The following is a 19,769-nucleotide window of genomic DNA, read 5'->3' on the forward strand; positions in this document are numbered from 1 at the left end:
GGCCGCCACAACAACAACAACAACAACAACAACAGCAGCAGCAACAAAATAGACTAGACAAAAATATACTACTATGGGGGAAGTGCTAGGAGTCAGATTTATTAAGCAGTCTAATGGCCTCAGGATAGAACCTTCCTCATCCTCTCACTTCTGGTCTAGAGGGTGACTGGTGTCCATCTAGGGCTGAAACGACTAATCGATTAATTGACGACTAATCGATTATTTAAATAGTCGACAACGATTTTAGTAATTGATTAATCGTTTTCTGGTTCACACAGACCCAAATGAAGCAAAAATGACATAAAAACGTAGTATTTTTGATGAAAACCTACTTTGTTTATATAGTTAGGGTCTGTGTAAATTTTTTCCATTGTAAATTTCATAAATCGAGCCTCCAACAAACATGTCTCTTTAATTTATTCCAGGGGTGTCCAAAGTGCGGCCCAATTTTTGGTGGCCCTCAGGCTTCTTGCTGAATCGGTTCACATTATCAGAGATGGTCCTTTTTATTTAATATGTAATAATTCTACACAATTCTAACCTAACAGCTAGCATTTTATTGTGAGAAAGAGCTGGCATTAAGGTTTTAAGCATAAATAAAGGCATGAGGAACAATTTAAACCTCTGCTAGTCGAAGGTTTTGCAGAACTAACCATCGACCTATGGCCCTTTACCCCGTGTACGCTCCGATATGTGGCCCCCCATGAAAAAAGTTTGGACACCCCTGGTTTATTCCATTAACACATCTTCAAGCAGCGCCACTTAAGCTGTATGTGATAATTTTTTTTCCTACACCATTCACAGCCAAGCGATTACTTGATTAATCGTAAAAAATAAGCGATAGATTAATCGATTACAAAATAATCGTTAGTTGCAGCCCTATGTCCCTCACAATCTTCTCTCTTCCTCTGCATCCGCATCTCTGGGTGTAGATGTTGTCCAATTTGGGGAGACCGCATTCTTGAGGGCCAGGCGATCCTGCTCAGTGCAGCCCCCCATCCACACTGTGATGCTGCCGGTCTGGATGCTCTCAAAAGATTTTTAGCACCTAGAGTGAGAGTCTAAAAGATTCTCAGTCGTCTGAGATGGTACGGGCGTTGACGAGCCTTTTTAACTAAAATGAGATATGTGCACCTCCAGATATTTAAAACTGTTCACTCTCTCCACTGGTGTTCCCTCGATGTTGGTAGGATGGTAGTGTTCCGGCTTGCTCCTGTGAAAGTCCACTATGAGCTCCTTTGTTTTGCTGATGTTGAGTTCCAGGTTGTTGTGTTGACACCAGTCTATCAAATGATCCATCTCTGAGTCTCGTCATCATCAGAGATCAATGATAGCTGTGTCATCTGCGAACTTGACAATAACAGTAGACTCTGAAGCGAAGATTAATACTGGCACTAGAGCGGGACCCATCAATATATTCGGGAGATGGACAGTGTTTGACTCACAGTGTAGTTTGTCCTTTGAGCGGAAACAGCAAGCGCTCGTCTTATTCAACTCTGTTTTGTAGCACACCTCGCCTCAGCTGACCCCTTTCTTCTCTAAGCGACGCCCTCAGGCTACTGACGTCTTGAGCGACACTGTTGTTGTTGTCGTTGTTCTGTGCTTTGTGACTGTTTCTGTGAATGGCACAACAAAAACAAAACAATCCTTTCTTCCTTTTGATGAGTTTAATGGAGACACACTCAAAACAACTGATTAAAAAAAAAGAGAAGGAAAATCAAATGTGTTTATGACTGACCACTTCAAGTAGGATTGCGTGATCTGAAAATGACTATGGAGGCAGAAATCTAAAGTAAGTTTGAAGGTATTTTGCAGTTTGTGTTTCCATTTTCATAACACCGTACATTTAGATCAAAGAGCGTACATTTGACACTGAATAGTCCTTGATACTGACAAAATAATAATTACGGAGCTCAGGCAGACGGAGTGCCATGTTGATTTCTGAAGTGCTTAATCAGCGGGAGTGTTTTGAAGACGACAGTTTCTTGCTTCTTGGTGTCTTAAAAGGATATAATTTGCCATTTACCGTTCCATTCTCCAATCTAGTTGCTCAATTTAGAGTATATATTTCCCGCGGGCGCTTCTCCCCGGGATATATTTTGTGCAAATGGAGCAGCTGGAGCAAACTCAACTAGACAGAGAGAACATGCAATCTCCGCACAGACTGGGAAGAAGGAGAAGAAGAGAATCTCTGTCTACATCTACATCAGCAGTGTCTATCTATTCTATCCTACCCTATTTATCTAATATCCATCAATCAGTGACGAAACTGCTGCAAAACCTAATTAAAAGTAGTTATTGAGACTAAAACACATTTTCATGAACTAACAAAAATGAAAAGAAAGGATTAAAAACATCTGAACTTCCAATCACAGCTTGAAAGAGCCTCATAAAGTGCTTTGTACTTGAAGGAGAATGCATTGTACCCAACTAAATTACGTACAATATAATGTGCTATGTAACAATGTGTCACAACTTGTACCTATGCAGTACATGCACAATGGAATAATGCGTATAAGTACTTTGCTGGTACATAATGTAATGAGACAGAAGACCCTTCAGGATTTTTGACATAGGGCCTCATTTCCTAGTTATCCAGAGTGTTGTTGATTTCTGGAGATATATTTATATTTTTAATTCATGCAGTCATTATATTTTAAGAGTTTAGTGATGCTAGGCTAGTGCTAGGCTAGTGCATGTCTATGGTAACTAGTAGCCTGCATTAAAAACGGTCAGTGCACCTGAGGCAAATCACTTATAACACTAGACTGCTAATGTAATAGTCTGTGTTGACTGAATAATTTTGGAAATATAACCATATTGCATTTAAAAGAGCAGCATCAGCTTCCTGGTTGTAGCTATGCAACGGCGGAGTGATCTGCTAGGTTACCGGATCTACAGTAGTTTGTTCACCTGTGGCTGCCATTACTATATGTGGAATTCACAAGGGAGCTTTCTACAAATCAGATATGGCAACATTTTGAGGACTATCCGATGATTTTTAAGAGGTTTTTAATGCAGGCTACAAGCTACCATAGACATGCGCTAGCCTAGCAATAGCCTAGCGCCACAAAACTCTTCAAATATATACTGCATGAATTAAAAAATGTAAAAAATCTCCAGAAATCAGCAACACTCTGGATAAGTAGGAAATGAGGCCTCAATCCCCCCCCCCAATCCTGAAATATCCCTTAAAGGTTAGGGTTAGAGTTTGGGTCTTATTACATTATATATATGTAAAATAGTGATCCACATTATACCATTGTGTTGGTAACCTGTAGGTACAAGTTATTTCACATTGTTACAGAGCACATTATATTGTACTTAATGTGGCACAATGTATCAAGTGTAGTGTAGAACGGTTTGAATACAATCACGCAAATGCAAAGTTGACAAATGAATTTTAGATTCAGTTTGCCAAATTTTTTGTGGAGTAAAACTTGACTGAAGAAAAAAAAAAAAAGGCAGGAGACATCAGCAGATGGGTGCGTAGGATGGAGGCTAAGCCCAATCGTGAAACAGAAATGCAATCCCACACACCATCAATCCTTGCAATCATTTTGTTTTAAAGGTTGCAACTTTTCGACCCGGTGTTCTGCCGAAACACCGCCTTGTCAAAATGTGCTTCCCCTCGTGCAAAACAACTGCTTCGAGACGTGCACCTCTGCCCCATTGAGAAGTGCTCCGTTCTATCACAAAACCCACCAACAGAAACTTATTTCAGAAGCCTCGTCGTCATTGTTGTATGGAAGCTTAAAACTTGAATATTTCTTATCTTTAAAGAGGGGGTATTATGCTTTTTTCAATCACATAGCACCAGTCTATATCACACTACAATGATGACGAAACCTTCTGTTGGTCTGTAAATGCAGTAAATTAGAATAACTGCCTTGTATAAAATTACTCTCTCAAAATGGCTGCAGTGAATGCCTTGAAATAGGCCTCTGTCTCTTTAAGAACCTCTGACCCTTTCCGACACGCCCCCTCCACACGCTGTCTGTGGCATCAGTGGGGAGGGGGTTCTGCTGAGGAGCTGTGGTTGGTTACTCGGCTGGTGACGAAAGCTCGGAGTTGTCTCCAGGAGGTGGGGGCGTTCCTAGGAGGACTCAGGCAAAGCTATCCCTAAAATGGCTGCCATCAGAGTTTTTACAGATTACTCAAAAATACGTGAATGTGCCAAGGCAACACTTCAGGCATGTTTTTAATGAGGGAATGACATAATAACATGATGTAAAGCAGGGGTCACCAATGTGGTGACCGCGGGCACCCAGGGGCCCTTTGGGGCATGTCCAGTAGCCCTTGGGACTTTTTCTAAAGTGTAAAACGCTTCATTTTCTTGAATCTAATTCTTAAAATTACAGTTATTTCGGTTCTTGTGACTCAGTATGAGTTTAAAATAAAGCTATTTTAACATAATATGGGGTCAATATCCTATAAGTGAACAGTGTACGTTTAAGTCTTTAGGAATTGTTTTTAACTGGTAGCCCTCGAACAACTTAATGCTCTTAAAGTAGCCCTCAGCTGAAATAAGGTTGGTGACCCCTGATGTAAAGCTTGAAAAAGTCGATACCATTGCATAATATCCCCCTTTAAGGTGAACGGTTCAAATCGGATCTCAATTGTGAAAAGAGCCTTTTTTTCAGCCCCCAACATTGCATCCAGCCTATGTCACACAATAGCCTAAAGCCTAAATACCTGGCCGCCTTAACCCCCTTCATTCTCGAGAACTTGCTTTGTTGGTGCGTTTTACCTCGAGCGTAACAATGTGCAGCTGTAGCTAGAACACAACATAATAAACTACCACAGGGCTCTCCCAGGCAGAGGACAAATGCTGTACTGTGTGAGGTCAGCTATAATGCAGGTGGATGACTCAACAGGCCACAGGCGAACAACATCACACAAACAACCTCTGTATAATTACCGGTATTTACAGAAACCAGTGCCGTATTTTGGGCCAAATCTGCGTATACGCTTTGGGGGAAAGACACTGTGACTTTGTGCTTGTGATTATCTGCACTGTTGGGCTTCCCCCTCTGGACGGCGAAAAGGACATCGGCGAGTGTTTCAAGTTCATTTTTACAGGTCGAATTCCACAGAGGGAGAGTGTGCAGGTATAAGCAAGGGGCGGTCGCTTTCGGTGCTGGAAAGATTCAAAAGGGCTGATGCAGAGTTTGATGAAATTGTGGGATAAAAATCTTACATAACAATTCTAGGGTGAGGTTGGCCTAATTATGTCCTAATTATGGGGGTGACGGTGGCGATCAGAAGGTCGTGGGTTTGAATCCCAGCTTCTGCAAATGAAAGAGAGTGTGAATGGGTGACTGGTTCCTTCCTGTAAAGTGCTTTGGGCCTGATAAAGGCAGAAAAGCGATATATACCGTAAATTCTCTAATACTGGCCTGTATTCTTTTAGCGGCCGGGTCTCTAGCAGTGGCCGGGTTCGCGGCTGGCGGAGGCAAATTAAAGCCGGTCTCTAAAACAGGTCGGGGCTAATATTAGAACCTATAGCGGTAGAAATATTCCCCATGTTAGGAATTTGTCTCATACTGGTGTAAATGAAAACTCACGTGCAGGAAGTAAACAAACGGGAACCCGGGCCGATGGGGAACGCTGCGGAGGAGCTGATCTTAGCGTAACTTTGACACAGATTTAGCCACTTTTCAAACCTCCTGTGACTATGTTTGGAAACAGGGGGAGAGTTGTGTGACCCTCCAGGATTTTAATAAAGTCACCATCGCGTCCTCAAAGCACGTCCAGCTGCACCGTGTGCAGGTCAGTCCCACGCCTCAAAATAACTCCTCCGATCAGCGCGAGCGTCTCGTCTTCTCTCGGGTCAGTCTCATGATCGATCACAAACACAAACGCTCCGTCTAAACTCACCTTTTACACAAGATAACAACAAATAATCCAGTCCGCGGTAAAAACGAAACAGAAACCTGCAGTGACATTGATGTCAATGATCCGCTAAAAGCAACAAAACACTTCCTGTTGTCCCGACAAAATAAAAGGCGTCAATGTTCCAGCCGCTGGAAGAGGGTTTGCAATGTTAATTAATAAATGAACCTAATATTTTAGGTGCAAATGGACACAAATCTCGTTTTTCTTAATTTTCCTGGTCGTCCGTTTTGCTCAAATAGAAATAAAGGCCTGTCTCTAATTGTGGCCTGGTTCCAATAAAGGCCTGGTCCTAGATGCCCTTGAGTGAATAAAGGAGAGCATTAGAGCATTTACAGTAAGTGGAGTCCATTTACCATTACCAATAATTAATTAATCACAATTAATCACAATAAAGCATCATTTATTTAGGCGTATTTTTAGAGGCATATTGCTTCTTTGTATTTTCCTACATTTTGGAGATGTGAGGACTGTGTGGTAATTTCAAACACTTTGATTTGTTTTGTCCAGGAAACTGAAAAAGTGTCTGTGCCGCTGAAGTAAAGTGTGAATGCTAAGAATAGCCACTGGAGAAGATCCATAGATTACTCAAAGATGTGCTCGGGGTTTGAAACACAACTTCAGGCATGTTTTTGATGAGAGAACAACTGTAACATAATATAAAGCATCACAAGAGACATTGATGTCATGCCAAAGCAACGTTTTTGAGCTTTTAACCATAGACATCATATTAATAGACTGTCATTACTCACTCCTCCCCGTTTGACAAAATAACTACGTTCAAGGGGGAAATCATGGTGGATTTACAGACTCCTCCTCCCCAGCTCTGACAAAGCATGTTCCTAAAAAGGGCATAAGGGCGGGATCTTCACTGTAGACCCGGCCCTTGCGTGACGTGTAGTTTGCGCAGCTCACAGACCGTTCCTCATTAGTACGAGTTTTCAAAAATTGTTCTTGTCCTTTAATTGTAACTAACCCATCCTCACAGGACGACTATCTAGTTGTAGAAGGTTTAAGAAAATGAGGCACCAGGCTCTAAAGTTGTTTTTAACGTGTCAAAAGTCCAATACATTCCAATGGGGGACTAGCGGCTGTATCGAGGTACTTCAGCAATGGCGGTGTTGTCGTCACAAAGCAGAGCAGCCAGTGGCCATTGCTTTTAACACATGTAATGACGTTGCTTCCACATCAAAAGCATGCCAAGTAGCATTTTGCTTCATTCACACAGTTTTGAGAAAATCCCGTTCACTTTCTTTCATCTGGGTTGGATAGATGGCTCCTGGATTTTTGTGCATCATGGAGGGAACATAGAATTGTGGTTCGAAACAATTTGCCATCATGCTGTTAGCTGAAAGTCAAAGCTTGTTTTCACTGCTATGGTATAATTTCTGCTACTGCCTGCTGAAGGCGCTCCAGGCAAATTCCAAATTCTGAACAGCTCAGCCTCTCAAGTTTTTACCGTTGTTTCTTTACGTTATTTAAATGTTTTAAATGTAAAATGTCACTATGTCATTATGCCTCAATGATACACGTCCATTTTACATATCTTTAATCATTAAGATCATTTAGTAGATATATAGTAACGACATGCTCTTCTCAGTGACTGACTAAAACAGCAACAAGTACTATTCTGGCCACAAGATTACAACTATTTACACAGAGAAAGAAACATATTTATATCTAAACTTCACCTGAGAGTGTTTGGTCAGACCAGAAATAGCTGATTCGCATCATTAGCAAACTTATGACCTCGTTGTTGAGAGGCAGTAACACCATGAAAATTGCTTTCATGGTTCAGGACATGAGCCAAGGACAAATAAACAGTGTCTATGTGGCCTGTTTTGTGAACTCAGCTGTAGCCCGGTATATGTGATGGCCTTTATTAATAGAGCGAGTGACCCACTCCTTTGAACTCCGACTTGCAGTATATATGGAATCAATAGACCACATGAAATATTCACCTTTCCTCCCACCGATATGCCCTGCTAGGCATTTGAAGCAACATATTGTGCACCTAAAAGGCTGCCAACCTGGAAAATAATGTATCTACATAAAAAAGAGGCCTACGTGTCGGTTTTCAAAGCACATGTCAGGTTCCCCAGTACATTGCACGCTTTTCGGGCCTGTTTAAAGGTGCACTATGCAACTTTTTATGTGGGGGGAAAAAAAACACTTTTTATGTGAAACTCTTGATATTTGTTCATATTTGACCTTTTAGTGTTTCAGTGGCGTTATGGGTGGCACGGCACTTTTGCTTTCCCTCACAGTGGCCTTTATGACGCTCCAGAATCAATTGTTTTTAGGGGTTCGTACCAGAAACTGTCCAGAAACCGAAAAAAACAATTGATTCTGGAACAAATATGAACAAATATCAAGAGTTTCACATAAAAAGTGACATAGTGCATCTTTAAGATAACTCAAACATGCATGAAGGGTTTGGGTATGCTTCTGATCAGGGGATTAATATTACTTTGGTCTCCCCTACCTCTAAAAACGTGCTGGTCAGTGGTGGATCGCAGAGTCGCAGAGCCTCAGGATTAACCCAACATCTGCGCAATTTCTTTGTACAATTGTACAATGGCAATAAAGTTCTTGCGCTCAGTCACGCAAAATGACCAAGGATGTTGTTAGCATTTGGCCTCTCCCAATGTATTCCCATAACTCCAAACGGGGGTGAAGTTGGAAGCAACCAAGCTCTTCCACGGGCACAAAGACCAGACAGGTACGCATCAACTCGTCTAAGCTCAGGTAAGAACATATCACAGTGTGGAAGAACTGTGTGCCCTCAGTCACGAAAAAAGACCAAAGGTGTTGTTGGCATTTGGCCTCTCCCAGTATATTCCCATAGCTCCAAACGGGGTGAAATAAGAACATATCTCAGTATGGAAAAATGGTGGCCTGTTCCTTTAAAGCTATCTACTGAGAAAAATATAAAGGTGTGTTAAAATGCCATGATTTCAGCAGTGTAGGTTCAATCACTGCTTAAATCAACAACAATCAGTAGGAAAATAGATTCAATCTGTAATCACATTAGTGATTTGTTCTTTTTTGGGGTCATGGCTTGGGTCCTGCTTCTTCTTCTTCTTGCATGTTGCTTCATGGCAGATGGCACTCAACGTAAGGGTGCATTACCACCACCCACTATGCCATAGTGTGGGCTGGAGTATCTATGTACATATCTTTCCCCTGATTTAATTGACCTAAATTCTAGCAAATAATCCCATCTCTTTTAAAAACACCAGGAGCACCTTTTATTCTGCCTCTGAATCGTTTAAAACACTGTTTAATAATGAAGAATCAAACCCCTGCCTTGTCAGCTGTAGTTTTTTATTAAGATTATACTTACTACAATGTAAAATAACATGCTCCACAGTTTCCAAGTCCATGGTACTTACAGTGGTAATTACTAGTAATGACAGTGGTACTTATTGTGGCACTAAAAGTGGTAATTACTAGAAATTGGGGTTAGGGTTTGGGAGTCACAGAGTAACCACTGTATCTATACATAAGACTGTAAAGCAACATGTGCAATAATCTCTGTATCAGCTGCACTTTATTAACTCTGAGTGATCTTCTTGAACGCCGACTGTAACAAGTGAATTTCTCCTTTGTGAGATCAATAAAGGATTATCTTATCTTATCTTATCTTATCTTACTAAGAGATACAGGAGTAACTCTTAGTAATGAAGGTTGTACTTCTATTTACTATGGTACTTACTGATAATTCAAGGATACTACAGCAGCAATTCATAGGTAGAGGTACTTCTACAAACAGAAGTAATTTCTAGGATTGTGTGACTATAAAACAACATAAAACAGCATTAGGGAAAACAAGAAGTATAACCTTCATTACTCAGAGTTACCACTGATTCTAGAAGTACATACCTTGTAATTCTCACTATAAAATCCTTCAAGTACCACAATAAGTACCTAGAATTACCACTGTAAGTACCACCATTAGCACCACTGTAAATGGTAAATGGTCACAACTTATACAGCGCTTTTCCGCCTACATTAGGCACTCAAAGCGCTTTACAGCAAGGATCCACTCACCCATTCATACTCTCACACTGTAAGTACCATAAGTACCTATAAGCACCACTATTATTACTAGTATTTACCACTGTAAGTACCACCATAAGTACCTAGAATTTCCACTGTAAGTACCACCATAAGCACCACTGTAAGCACCACAATAAGTACCTATAAGACCTCTATTATTACTAGTATTTACCACTGTTAGTACCACCATAAGCACCTAGAATTTCCACTGTAAGTACCACAATAATTACCTAGAAGTACCACTATTATTACTAGTATTTACCGCTGTAAGTACCACCATAAGCACCTAGAATTTCCACTGTAAGTACCGACATAAGCACCACTGTAAGTACCATAATAAGTACCTATAAGCACCACTATTATTACTTGTATTTACCACTGTAAGTACCACCATAAGCACCTAGAATTTCCACTGTAAGTACCACAATAATTACCTAGAAGTACCACTATTATTACTAGTATTTACCACTGTAAGTACCACCATAAGCACCACTGTAAGTACCATAATAAGTACCTATAAGCACCACTATTATTACTAGTATTTACCTCTGTAAGTACCACCATAAGCACCTAGAATTTCCACTGTAAGTACCACAATAATTACCTAGAAGTACCACTATTATTACTAGTATTTACCACTGTAAGTACCACCATAAGCACCACTGTAAGTACCATAATAAGTACCTATAAGCACCACTATTATTACTAGTATTTACCTCTGTAAGTACCACCATAAGCACCACGGTAAGTACCACAATAAGTACCGAGAAGTACCACTATTATTACTAGTATTTACCACTGTAAGTACCACTATAAGCACCTAGAATTTCCACTGTAAGTACCATCATTAGCACCACTGTAAGTACCACCATAAGCACCTAGAATTTCCACTGTAAGTACCACAATAATTACCTAGAAGTACCACTATTATTACTAGTATTTACCACTGTAAGTACCACCATAAGCGCCTAGAATTTCCACTGTAAGTACCACAATAATTACCTAGAAGTACCACTATTATTACTAGTATTTACCACTGTAAGTACCACCATAAGCACCTAGAATTTCCACTGTAAGTACCACAATAATTACCTAGAAGTACCACTATTATTACTAGTATTTACCACTGTAAGTACCACCATAAGCACCTAGAATTTCCACTGTAAGTACCACAATAATTACCTAGAAGTACCACTATTATTACTAGTATTTACCACTGTAAGTACCACCATAAGTATCTAGAATCTCCACTGTAAGTACCACAATAATTACCTAGAAGTACCACTATTATTACTAGTATTTACTACTGTAGGTACCACCATAAGCACCAAGAATTTCCACTGTAAGTACCAAAGACTTAGCGGCCCGTAATGTAAAGTGTTACCTCCAAGTCTAAGCCAAACTCACACAGGCCTGATGGATGATTTTCTATTAGATATAAGAAGGTCCATGCCAGTTTAGAATCACTGCTGAATGAAATATATAAAATGCATAACACAGACTGCAGTGTGTCCTTCTTCAAATCTAAAAAAGAAACTTACAACATCGTACTGCTATAAATACGAGATGTGTTAATACAAACAAATGTGTGAAACATGATCCAGGAGGGGTCTATTTTTAATGTGAGAAAAGGAGTCGCTGTGAACGAACCGCTGCCTGCTCCCACTGTTGTATTGATTCAAACTAATGGTGCTGTGACGGTGTTGGGTGTATTCCGGTAGATGATTTCCTGTGCAGGCAGGAGGGCACTTAATGTACAGAATTTATGTTACCGTGGTAATTAGACATGACCTTTGAGTGGGAGAGGGAGTCGGGGAGACCAGTCGTACATTGCATCAAATGGACTCTGAGATTGCTGTGCATTTATCCCTCATAACTCACACCTTTAAGTCTAAAAGCTGCTGCATAGATTTATAGATAGATATAAATGGGCAATACAATGAAGATTCTTTCCCCATATCATTATAAGGCTCAAAATGGGGAAACACACCCACACACACACACAACTGTATGGCCAACTTTAACTTTTTACTTTGGAGCTTTTTGTAGAAATGTAAATGAGTATAAAGCATTATTATTTACTTGTCAAAAGTATTATTTACTTATCTACTTAAAGGGTCTATTCGGAGTTTAAAAATGTTAAAATGATGTATTTTCCTCCCTCTACACGTTGCACTGCCTCTAAAATCCTGCACTGTCACTGAAAAACTTGTTGCTTCGAGTCTGAATTACCGTCATGCACAAGCTTAAAGGGGGGGTATTATGCAAAATCGACTTTTTCAAGCTTTACATCATGTTATTATGTCATTCCCTCATTAAAAACATGCCTGAAGTGTTGCCTTGGCACAGTCACTGAGTATTTTTGAGTAATCTGTAAAAACTCTGATGGCGGCCATTTTAGGGATAGGTTTGCCTGAGTCCTCCTAGGAACGCCCCCACCTCCTGGAGACGCCTCCGACCTTTCGTCACCAGCCGAGTAACCAACCACTGCTCCTCAGCAGAACCCCTCCCCACTGATGCCACAGACAGTGTGTGGAGGGGGCGTGTCTGAAAGGGTCAGAGGTTCTTAAAGAGACAGAGGCCTATTTCAAGACATTCGCTACAGCCATTTTGAGAGAGCAATTTTATACAAGGCAGTTATTCTAATTTACTGCATTTACAGACCAACAGAAGGTTTGGTCATCATTGTAGTGTGATATAGACTGGTGCTATGTGATTGAAAAAAGCATAATACCCCCTCTTTAATATAGAAGGTGCAGTTACATGTATGACCAGAGGTGGCAGTAGTGAGTATAAAAATGACAACTTGCATCTAGCCCCTTTAAAGTGCAACTAAAGACAAAATTCTGATAAACTATGATTATTATTTGCTGTTCCCGCTTAATTTCTTCATCATTTTCTTCATCATCTTTTAGTGTAAACTTGTATTTTGCACTCATATAGTCCAAAACCATCTAAACTGTTTGTGTATTGCCTCCTCATGTGGCTAAAATGATAGAATTTTGATCTTTTTCCAGTGGAAGTTCCGGCAAAAGTAGAAGTCCATGTCACGGCACAGCGATTTGATGAGCAGATACTTGAAACTGTGAATGTGTCACTTTAAGTAAATGTACCACCTTTGCAGACAAAAGTGTTCAGAGTCGTGGGTTAGTGCTTGTGAGCTAGTTCCTCAAAGCTTTATCATAGCAAGAGTCATCATTACTGTGTGTAGAACCAAACAACAGTCTTTACCTGTGTATGATGTGCTGGCTCTGCAGATAGTCCAGGGCGAGCGTCATCTCACAGAGGTACAGTCTGACGGCTTCTTCTCCAAACTGCACGTTCTGCTGCAGGTGGTACCTCAGGTCACCTCCCAGGAGCAGGTCCACCACCATGAACATGTCTTCCTCGTCCTGGAAGGAGTACCTGGGACACAAAGAGACATAACTGCAGTGAGCCACGGGAATAGAGAAAAAGATGAGGCTGGGAACTAAATGTGAGTAACAGGGGAGATGAAATAAGCGCATTGAGTTGCCTTGTGTACTAAATGCATGGTATAAATAAACATGCCTTGCCTAATATGGTATTGATCGTGATTTTATTATAGAGGTCAGAAATCTGGGTGGGAATCTCTGGCACCATTCTAAAGTTCAAACCCTATCCCAAAAACAGGAAACACTTTGTTGAAATTGGTAACTGTGTGTCAAACTAAATAGGCTTGACCTGTGGAATTCCCCAGGGATTGATCGTGGGTCCCCTCTTGTTCAATCTATACATGCTTGCAGTGGGTCAGGTAATGCACAGCGTTAAAGTAAAGTGTCCTCCCACAACTATGCAGATGACACTCAGCTCTATCCATGACTGATGGCATGTGAATGAGGGCTTGTGGATTTACCGTATCTAAAAGATCAGTGTCTGGATGCAAAACAAGTTTCTCCAACGGTACTTGAAGACAATATTTAAATCAACGTTTTTAGCCTACACAAACGAAAGAGAAATGTTGACAGATTTTTTTTTTCCTCCATGTTTTAGCAAATCTTTTTAGTGTCCTTCCTTCCTTCCTTCCTTCCTTCCTTCCTTCCTTCCTTCCTTCCTTCCTTCCTTCCTTCCTTCCTTCCTTCCTTCCTTCTTTCATTCTTTCTTTCCTTCTTTCTTTCCTTCTTTCCTTCTTTCTTTCCTTCCTTTCCTTCTTTCTTTCCTTCTTTCCTTCTTTCCTTCTCTTTCTTTCCTTCTTTCTTTCTTTCTTTCTTTCCTTCTTTCCTTCTTTCTTTCTTTCTTTCTTTCTTTCCTTCTTTCTTTCTTTCTTTCATTCTTTCTTTCCTTCTTTCTTTCCTTCTTTCCTTCTTTCTTTCCTTCTTTCCTTCTTTCTTTCCTTCTTTCTTTCCTTCTTTCCTTCTTTCCTTCTTTCTTTCCTTCTTTCCTTCTTTCTTTCTTTCCTTCTTTCCTTCTTTCTTTCTATCCTTCTTTCTTTCTTTCCTTCTTTCCTTCTTTCTTTCCTTCTTTCCTTCTTTCTTTCCTTTCTTTCCTTCTTTCCTTCTTTCTTTCCTTCTTTCCTTCTTTCTTTCCTTCATTCCTTCCTTCTTACCTCACAATCATGGAGACAAGTTCACAAAACAGTACATTTTCATTTTGAATCAGTTTAAACACAGAAAGCCAACATGTTTCTCTACAAGTGACATCTTCAACATTCAAACAGTAAACTCATCACCGACAAGATTATCATCACAGAGATTACAATAATTATGTTTTTTATCAATACTTTGATAACGGCCCTCTACTTTTGATAGTCGATTGTTACCAGTTCTGTATTTCTGTCTGAGCTGGTCCTTTATAGGGTTAGTTCCACTGTGAGTTTCAGCCGAGTTAACATTGGCGATTTCCTGAAATCTCCAAATAAAGGAGAGGCTATTTGCAAATTGTACGCAAAAAATGCTGAGGCTCCCGAAAGAATGTTCAAAAGCCATAATTATGCCTGTACCACTTACGCAGCAACTCCCTGCTTTCATACGATCAGTCATGCATAACAACACAGCATCCAAGCCATGATCCGTGTTCCACCACACGCTCCCGACATGCCACTGTCTTTCCCCCGCCTCAACTATTATGAATGATCCTTTTACATAATGCATTATCAGCCGTTTTAACACCAAGCCCACAGAACAGAACATTACTTTCATCGCCCTAACAGCCCTGAACCTGACAGCAGCTGAGCAAATGTGTACAGAGAGGCAGTCCCTGGGAATTAAACATGAAAACACCAGAGTCAGGCCTGATGCGACTTAATTGAAGGCTGCTCGTGGTCCACTAAGCATTTTGTCAATCAGGATTACTAATGGAGCACGTCAAATTAAACCAGCGCTCTAAGTGATCTAACGGGGGATTGGAAAATACCCTCTTCTCCGGTTTTTTAGACCTAAATGAACAAAAACACATAGCCACACGGGGGAGGGCTTTTGAGAAAATGAATCTATAATTAATCTGCAAAGTAGAAGCTAAGTAAACTCTAAGGAGCATAGAGTGATGAGCTTAAGATCTACAGGGGCTGCGCTACAAACTTTGAGACACTGGCTATGAAAAGGTGAGTTCACAAGAGTAGATTAATCTTCTGAGTGGATGAGTGGGAGACTCTCCAAGCAGGGGATGGATACATCGAGGCATCCTACTGTGAAATTACAAGCACACAGAGATGCATCACTATTACAGTCATTTTACAGGTAATGACTGATGAGGTTTGTTATTTGATGGTTTATTAATCTGGACAGGGACACCTCTGGACACCTCCGCCTGAACCAAATGCATTCTGTCCGCTTTGGCCATTATATGGGTCTGTGTAACACCTCATTTGAAAGCTAAGACACACAAAACTGATATTTTTCCTCGCGTTGTTGCTGTGTTGTGTAACCTTTTTTATGTTTTTGGTCACATTTTTGTTGAATTTTTGTCACATTTTTGTTGAATTTTTGTCACTTTTTTGTTTAATTTTTGTCACATTTTTGTTGATTTTTTGGTCATTTTTTGTTTAATTTTTGTCACATTTTTGTTGAATTTTTGTCACATTTTTGTTGAATTTTTGTCATTTTTTGGTTGAGATTTTGTCACATTTTTGTTGATTTTTTGTCATTTTTTGGTTGAGTTTTTGTCACATTTTTGTTGAATTTTTGTCACTTTTTGGTTGAATTTTTGTCACTTTTTAGTTGAATTTTTGTCACTTTTTTGAGTTTTTCTCAATTTTTTGTTAATTTTTTTGTCACATTTTTGTTGAATTTTTTGTCACATTTTTGTTGAATTTTTGTCACTTTTTGGTTGAGTTTTTGTCACATTTTTGTTGAATTTTTGTCACATTCTTGTTGAATTTTTGTCACATTTTTGTTGCGTTTACATCCTTGTTTTCTTCTCATTTTTTGTGGCTGTTTTGGTGCTTTTTTCCCAAGAAGCTTTTTGATTAAGGTAAAGCCAAACCCTTTGTTGGTGTTCGAGAGGATAGATATCCACATGGACCCGATTTAGACTTGACTTTATTCACGTGTGATAAATAAGTTCATATTCCACCAGAAAATGGCTAAAAAGAATGAAAAATTGTGTTTCTCTAAAGATTCTGTTTTCCCCCTCGGCGAAGCCACGCCCCCTTCTATGACGAGATGCCGTCGGTATCTATAAAGGATAGGAGGAGATGCTGAAGGTACGCGTAAAGACCAGACAGGTACACATGAACTCGTCTAAGCTAAGGTAAGAACATATCTCAGTATGCAAAAATGCCTATTCCTTTAAAAAGAGCCAACTCCGTTTTTTCACCACAAATGGCTTCACACAGCAGTGTTAATTTCGTCGACTAAAATATTTAGTCTTAATTTTAGTCAAAGTGTTATTGTTGCCGACTAAAATTGGACTAAAACTAAATTAAAAGTTCATGAGACTAAAACTATGACTAAAATGTTCAGATATTTTAGTCGACTAAAATAAGACTTAAAGGGGGGGTATTATGCAAAATCGACTTTTTCATGCTTTACATCATGTTATTAAGTCATTCCCTCATTAAAACCATGCCTGAAGTGTTGCCTGGGCACATTCACGTATTTTCGAGTAATCTGTAAAAACTCTGATGGCGGCCATTTTAGGGATAAAACGCCTGATTCCTTCAGGGAACGCCTCGAACCTCCAGGATACGCCTCCGACCTTTCGTCACCAGCCGAGTAACCAACCACTGCCCCTCAGCAGAACCCCCTCCCCGCAGTGTCTAGCCCTAAGATGTAAACAGAGTCATCATGGAGGATTAGCTTCATGTGTTGTGAACCGGAGCCACAGCAGACTTTTACAAAGACACACATCAGTGTTTCTGTTACCTAAACACCCAGGATTAAAACCGGTGACAAGAACACTTATTTCAGTGTCTGGTTCTGCGCTGGGCCTTGATGATGCACAGAGCCTCCGGAGAAAGCTAATGCTAAGCTAAACCTCGAGTCATCACGTGAAAACGAGAAATATGCACACATAAAGTCAATAAAACCACCACACACATAAAGAACCGTTTAACAATGATCACACACGGAGCCAGGCTTGTTGATTTGGAAGTTTATTGCTCACATCTCATCTACAATGGGTCATAGACGAGTGGCTTTCTCCCGGAGCTAACAAGCTAGCCGCGACAAGCTAACGGGAAAATTCACTGAATACAAGCAGCATATTATGCATTGAAAACGTCACTAAAACAGGCAACTGCTTGAAGCAGCCTTTATGACGATCACACACGGAGCCTGGCTTGTTGATTTCGTAGTTTATTGCTCACATTTCATCTACAGTGAGTCGTAGCCGAGTGGTTTTCTCCCGGAGCTAAGGCACTATTAGCCGCGACAAGCTAACAACCTTCACCTTCACAACATTCATTGAAAACAGGCAGCATATTATGCACAAATAACGTCAATAAAGCAGGCAACTACTTGAAGCAGCCTTTACGATGATCACACAATGAGCCTGGCTTTACACATTTGTGGTTTATTGCAGACTTTTCATCAACAATGAGCAGTAGTCGATTATAACAAGCTAACGGGTAAACTCGAAAAACCACTGTCCACCTGCACAGATAATGTCCGTCTTTTGAATCGTATGGGCTCCTGCAGATCCTGGTGTCGTCCATGGGGGTATAGTTAGAGATCCATAGGGCATGGCAGATGCAAAGAGAAGCCTCCAAACAGCAGTTATTTTTCAGGCAAGAGCCCCGTCCAAGCGTCCGGTGTGAAAGGTTCGTCTCCAAATAATATCCTGTGTGGCCATTGTTCACAAAGTGATAAACAGTAGCTCCTTTCCAACAATAAAAATTAAAATGCACCGATCGTAGTTTCAATACTGTACGCAGAGAACGAGCGGAGTGTTGTGATGCCACAGACAGCGTGTGGAGGGGGCGTGTCTGAAAGGGTCAGAGGTTCTTAAAGAGACAGGGCCTATTTCAAGTCATTTGCTACCGCCATTTTGAAAGAGTAATTTTATACAAGGCAGTTATTCTAATTTACTGCATTGACAGACCAACAGAAGGTTTCGTCATCATTGTAGTGTGCTATAGACTGGTGCTATGTGGCTGAAAAAAGCATAATACCCCCTCTTTAATAAAAATTAAAGGGAGAGACTAAAATCATCCAAACTTCTATTGACCGTCTGAAAGAGCCTCATATCATGTAAATTCACTGCAAAGGATCAGCTCTGAGCTTTGTTCATGTGGAGTAGCTCCATGAAGCAGAGGAACAAGATTAAATATGATTATGATGAATATTATCAATGCAAAGTCTAAATTCGTCTTAAATTTAGTCGACTAAATTTACTTGCAATTTTAGTCAACTAAAACTAGACTAAAATTGAAGATATTTCTTTGACTAAAACTAGACTAAAATGGAATTACATTTTCGTCAAAAGACTAAGACTAAAACTAAATCAAAATATGTTGTCAAAATTAACACTGCACACAGCCACTAACTAAGTAAAAATACAAAAATAGTCAAAAATTCTGCCAGAGTATGTAAACTTTTGAGCACAACTGTAGCTTTATCACGTGAAGAAGAATTTTAGCCTATAGATACAGACGGCATCTCGTCATAGAAGGGGGCGTGGCTTCTCCGAGGGGGAAAATAGAATCATTAGAGAAACACATTTTTTCACTCTTTTAAGCCATTTTCTGGTGGAATATGAACTTATTTATGACACATGAATAAAGTCAGGTGTAAATGGATATTTTCTCACAGCACATTGTTCATTAGAAGTGAAATAACGTCTGTTGTGGCTCGCGCTAGCTAACCGTTAGCATTAGCCCGATGCTATCATGTAGCATCAAGTTAGCATTCTCCGTTTTATGGGCTGTTGAATCACTTTGCTCCTCTCCATGTCTTTGTTTCTTTATTTAGTAGAAAACTATATTTATAATTCAGCATTTGTTATAAGTAGTTTTTGAATAATTAGAGCAAGTTTGGATTGTTGTTTTCCCCCTTAACTTTTTTCAAGCATGACCATATATGGGCAATTCCAGAGATGCCGCCTGTATCTATATAACCCTACTTCTGCGAATTGTCTATAAGTTATTGCTGTAAACTTGCTTGAATGGGTAATCTCCTTATCATTATCTGTGTGATGAATGGGCTTGTACGGCTTTCTGTGAAAACCCACCCTGCTCTGCCTTCCTATATAAGCTTTTTAATAGTATCTTGTATCCCGCAGCATTTCCATTACAGTAAGGTACGATAAACTCTTTCCTTACCACGTAAAAAAATATAGGGTCCCGGCCTTCATATGGGAATTTATGATGCTGTTAAGAAATGCCAGCAGCACAAAAAACGGCTACTCGCTGTGTATCG

General features: G+C 40.0%; 1 protein-coding gene across 1 annotated transcript in view; it reads right to left on the reverse strand.

Annotated features, from left to right (window-relative positions):
• The window catches only part of stk32c (serine/threonine kinase 32C), a 278,520-nt gene that overhangs the window by 44,333 nt on the left and 214,418 nt on the right, over nucleotides 1-19,769 (reverse strand). Inside the window, exon 4 of the mRNA XM_079560592.1 lies at nucleotides 13,189-13,362. Coding sequence (XP_079416718.1) covers nucleotides 13,189-13,362 — 174 coding nt within the window. The remainder of the gene's footprint in view (nucleotides 1-13,188; nucleotides 13,363-19,769) is intronic.

Source organism: Gobius niger (assembly GCF_951799975.1).
Source record: "Gobius niger genome assembly, chromosome: 7".
In the NCBI taxonomy this organism is placed as follows: domain Eukaryota; kingdom Metazoa; phylum Chordata; class Actinopteri; order Gobiiformes; family Gobiidae; genus Gobius; species Gobius niger.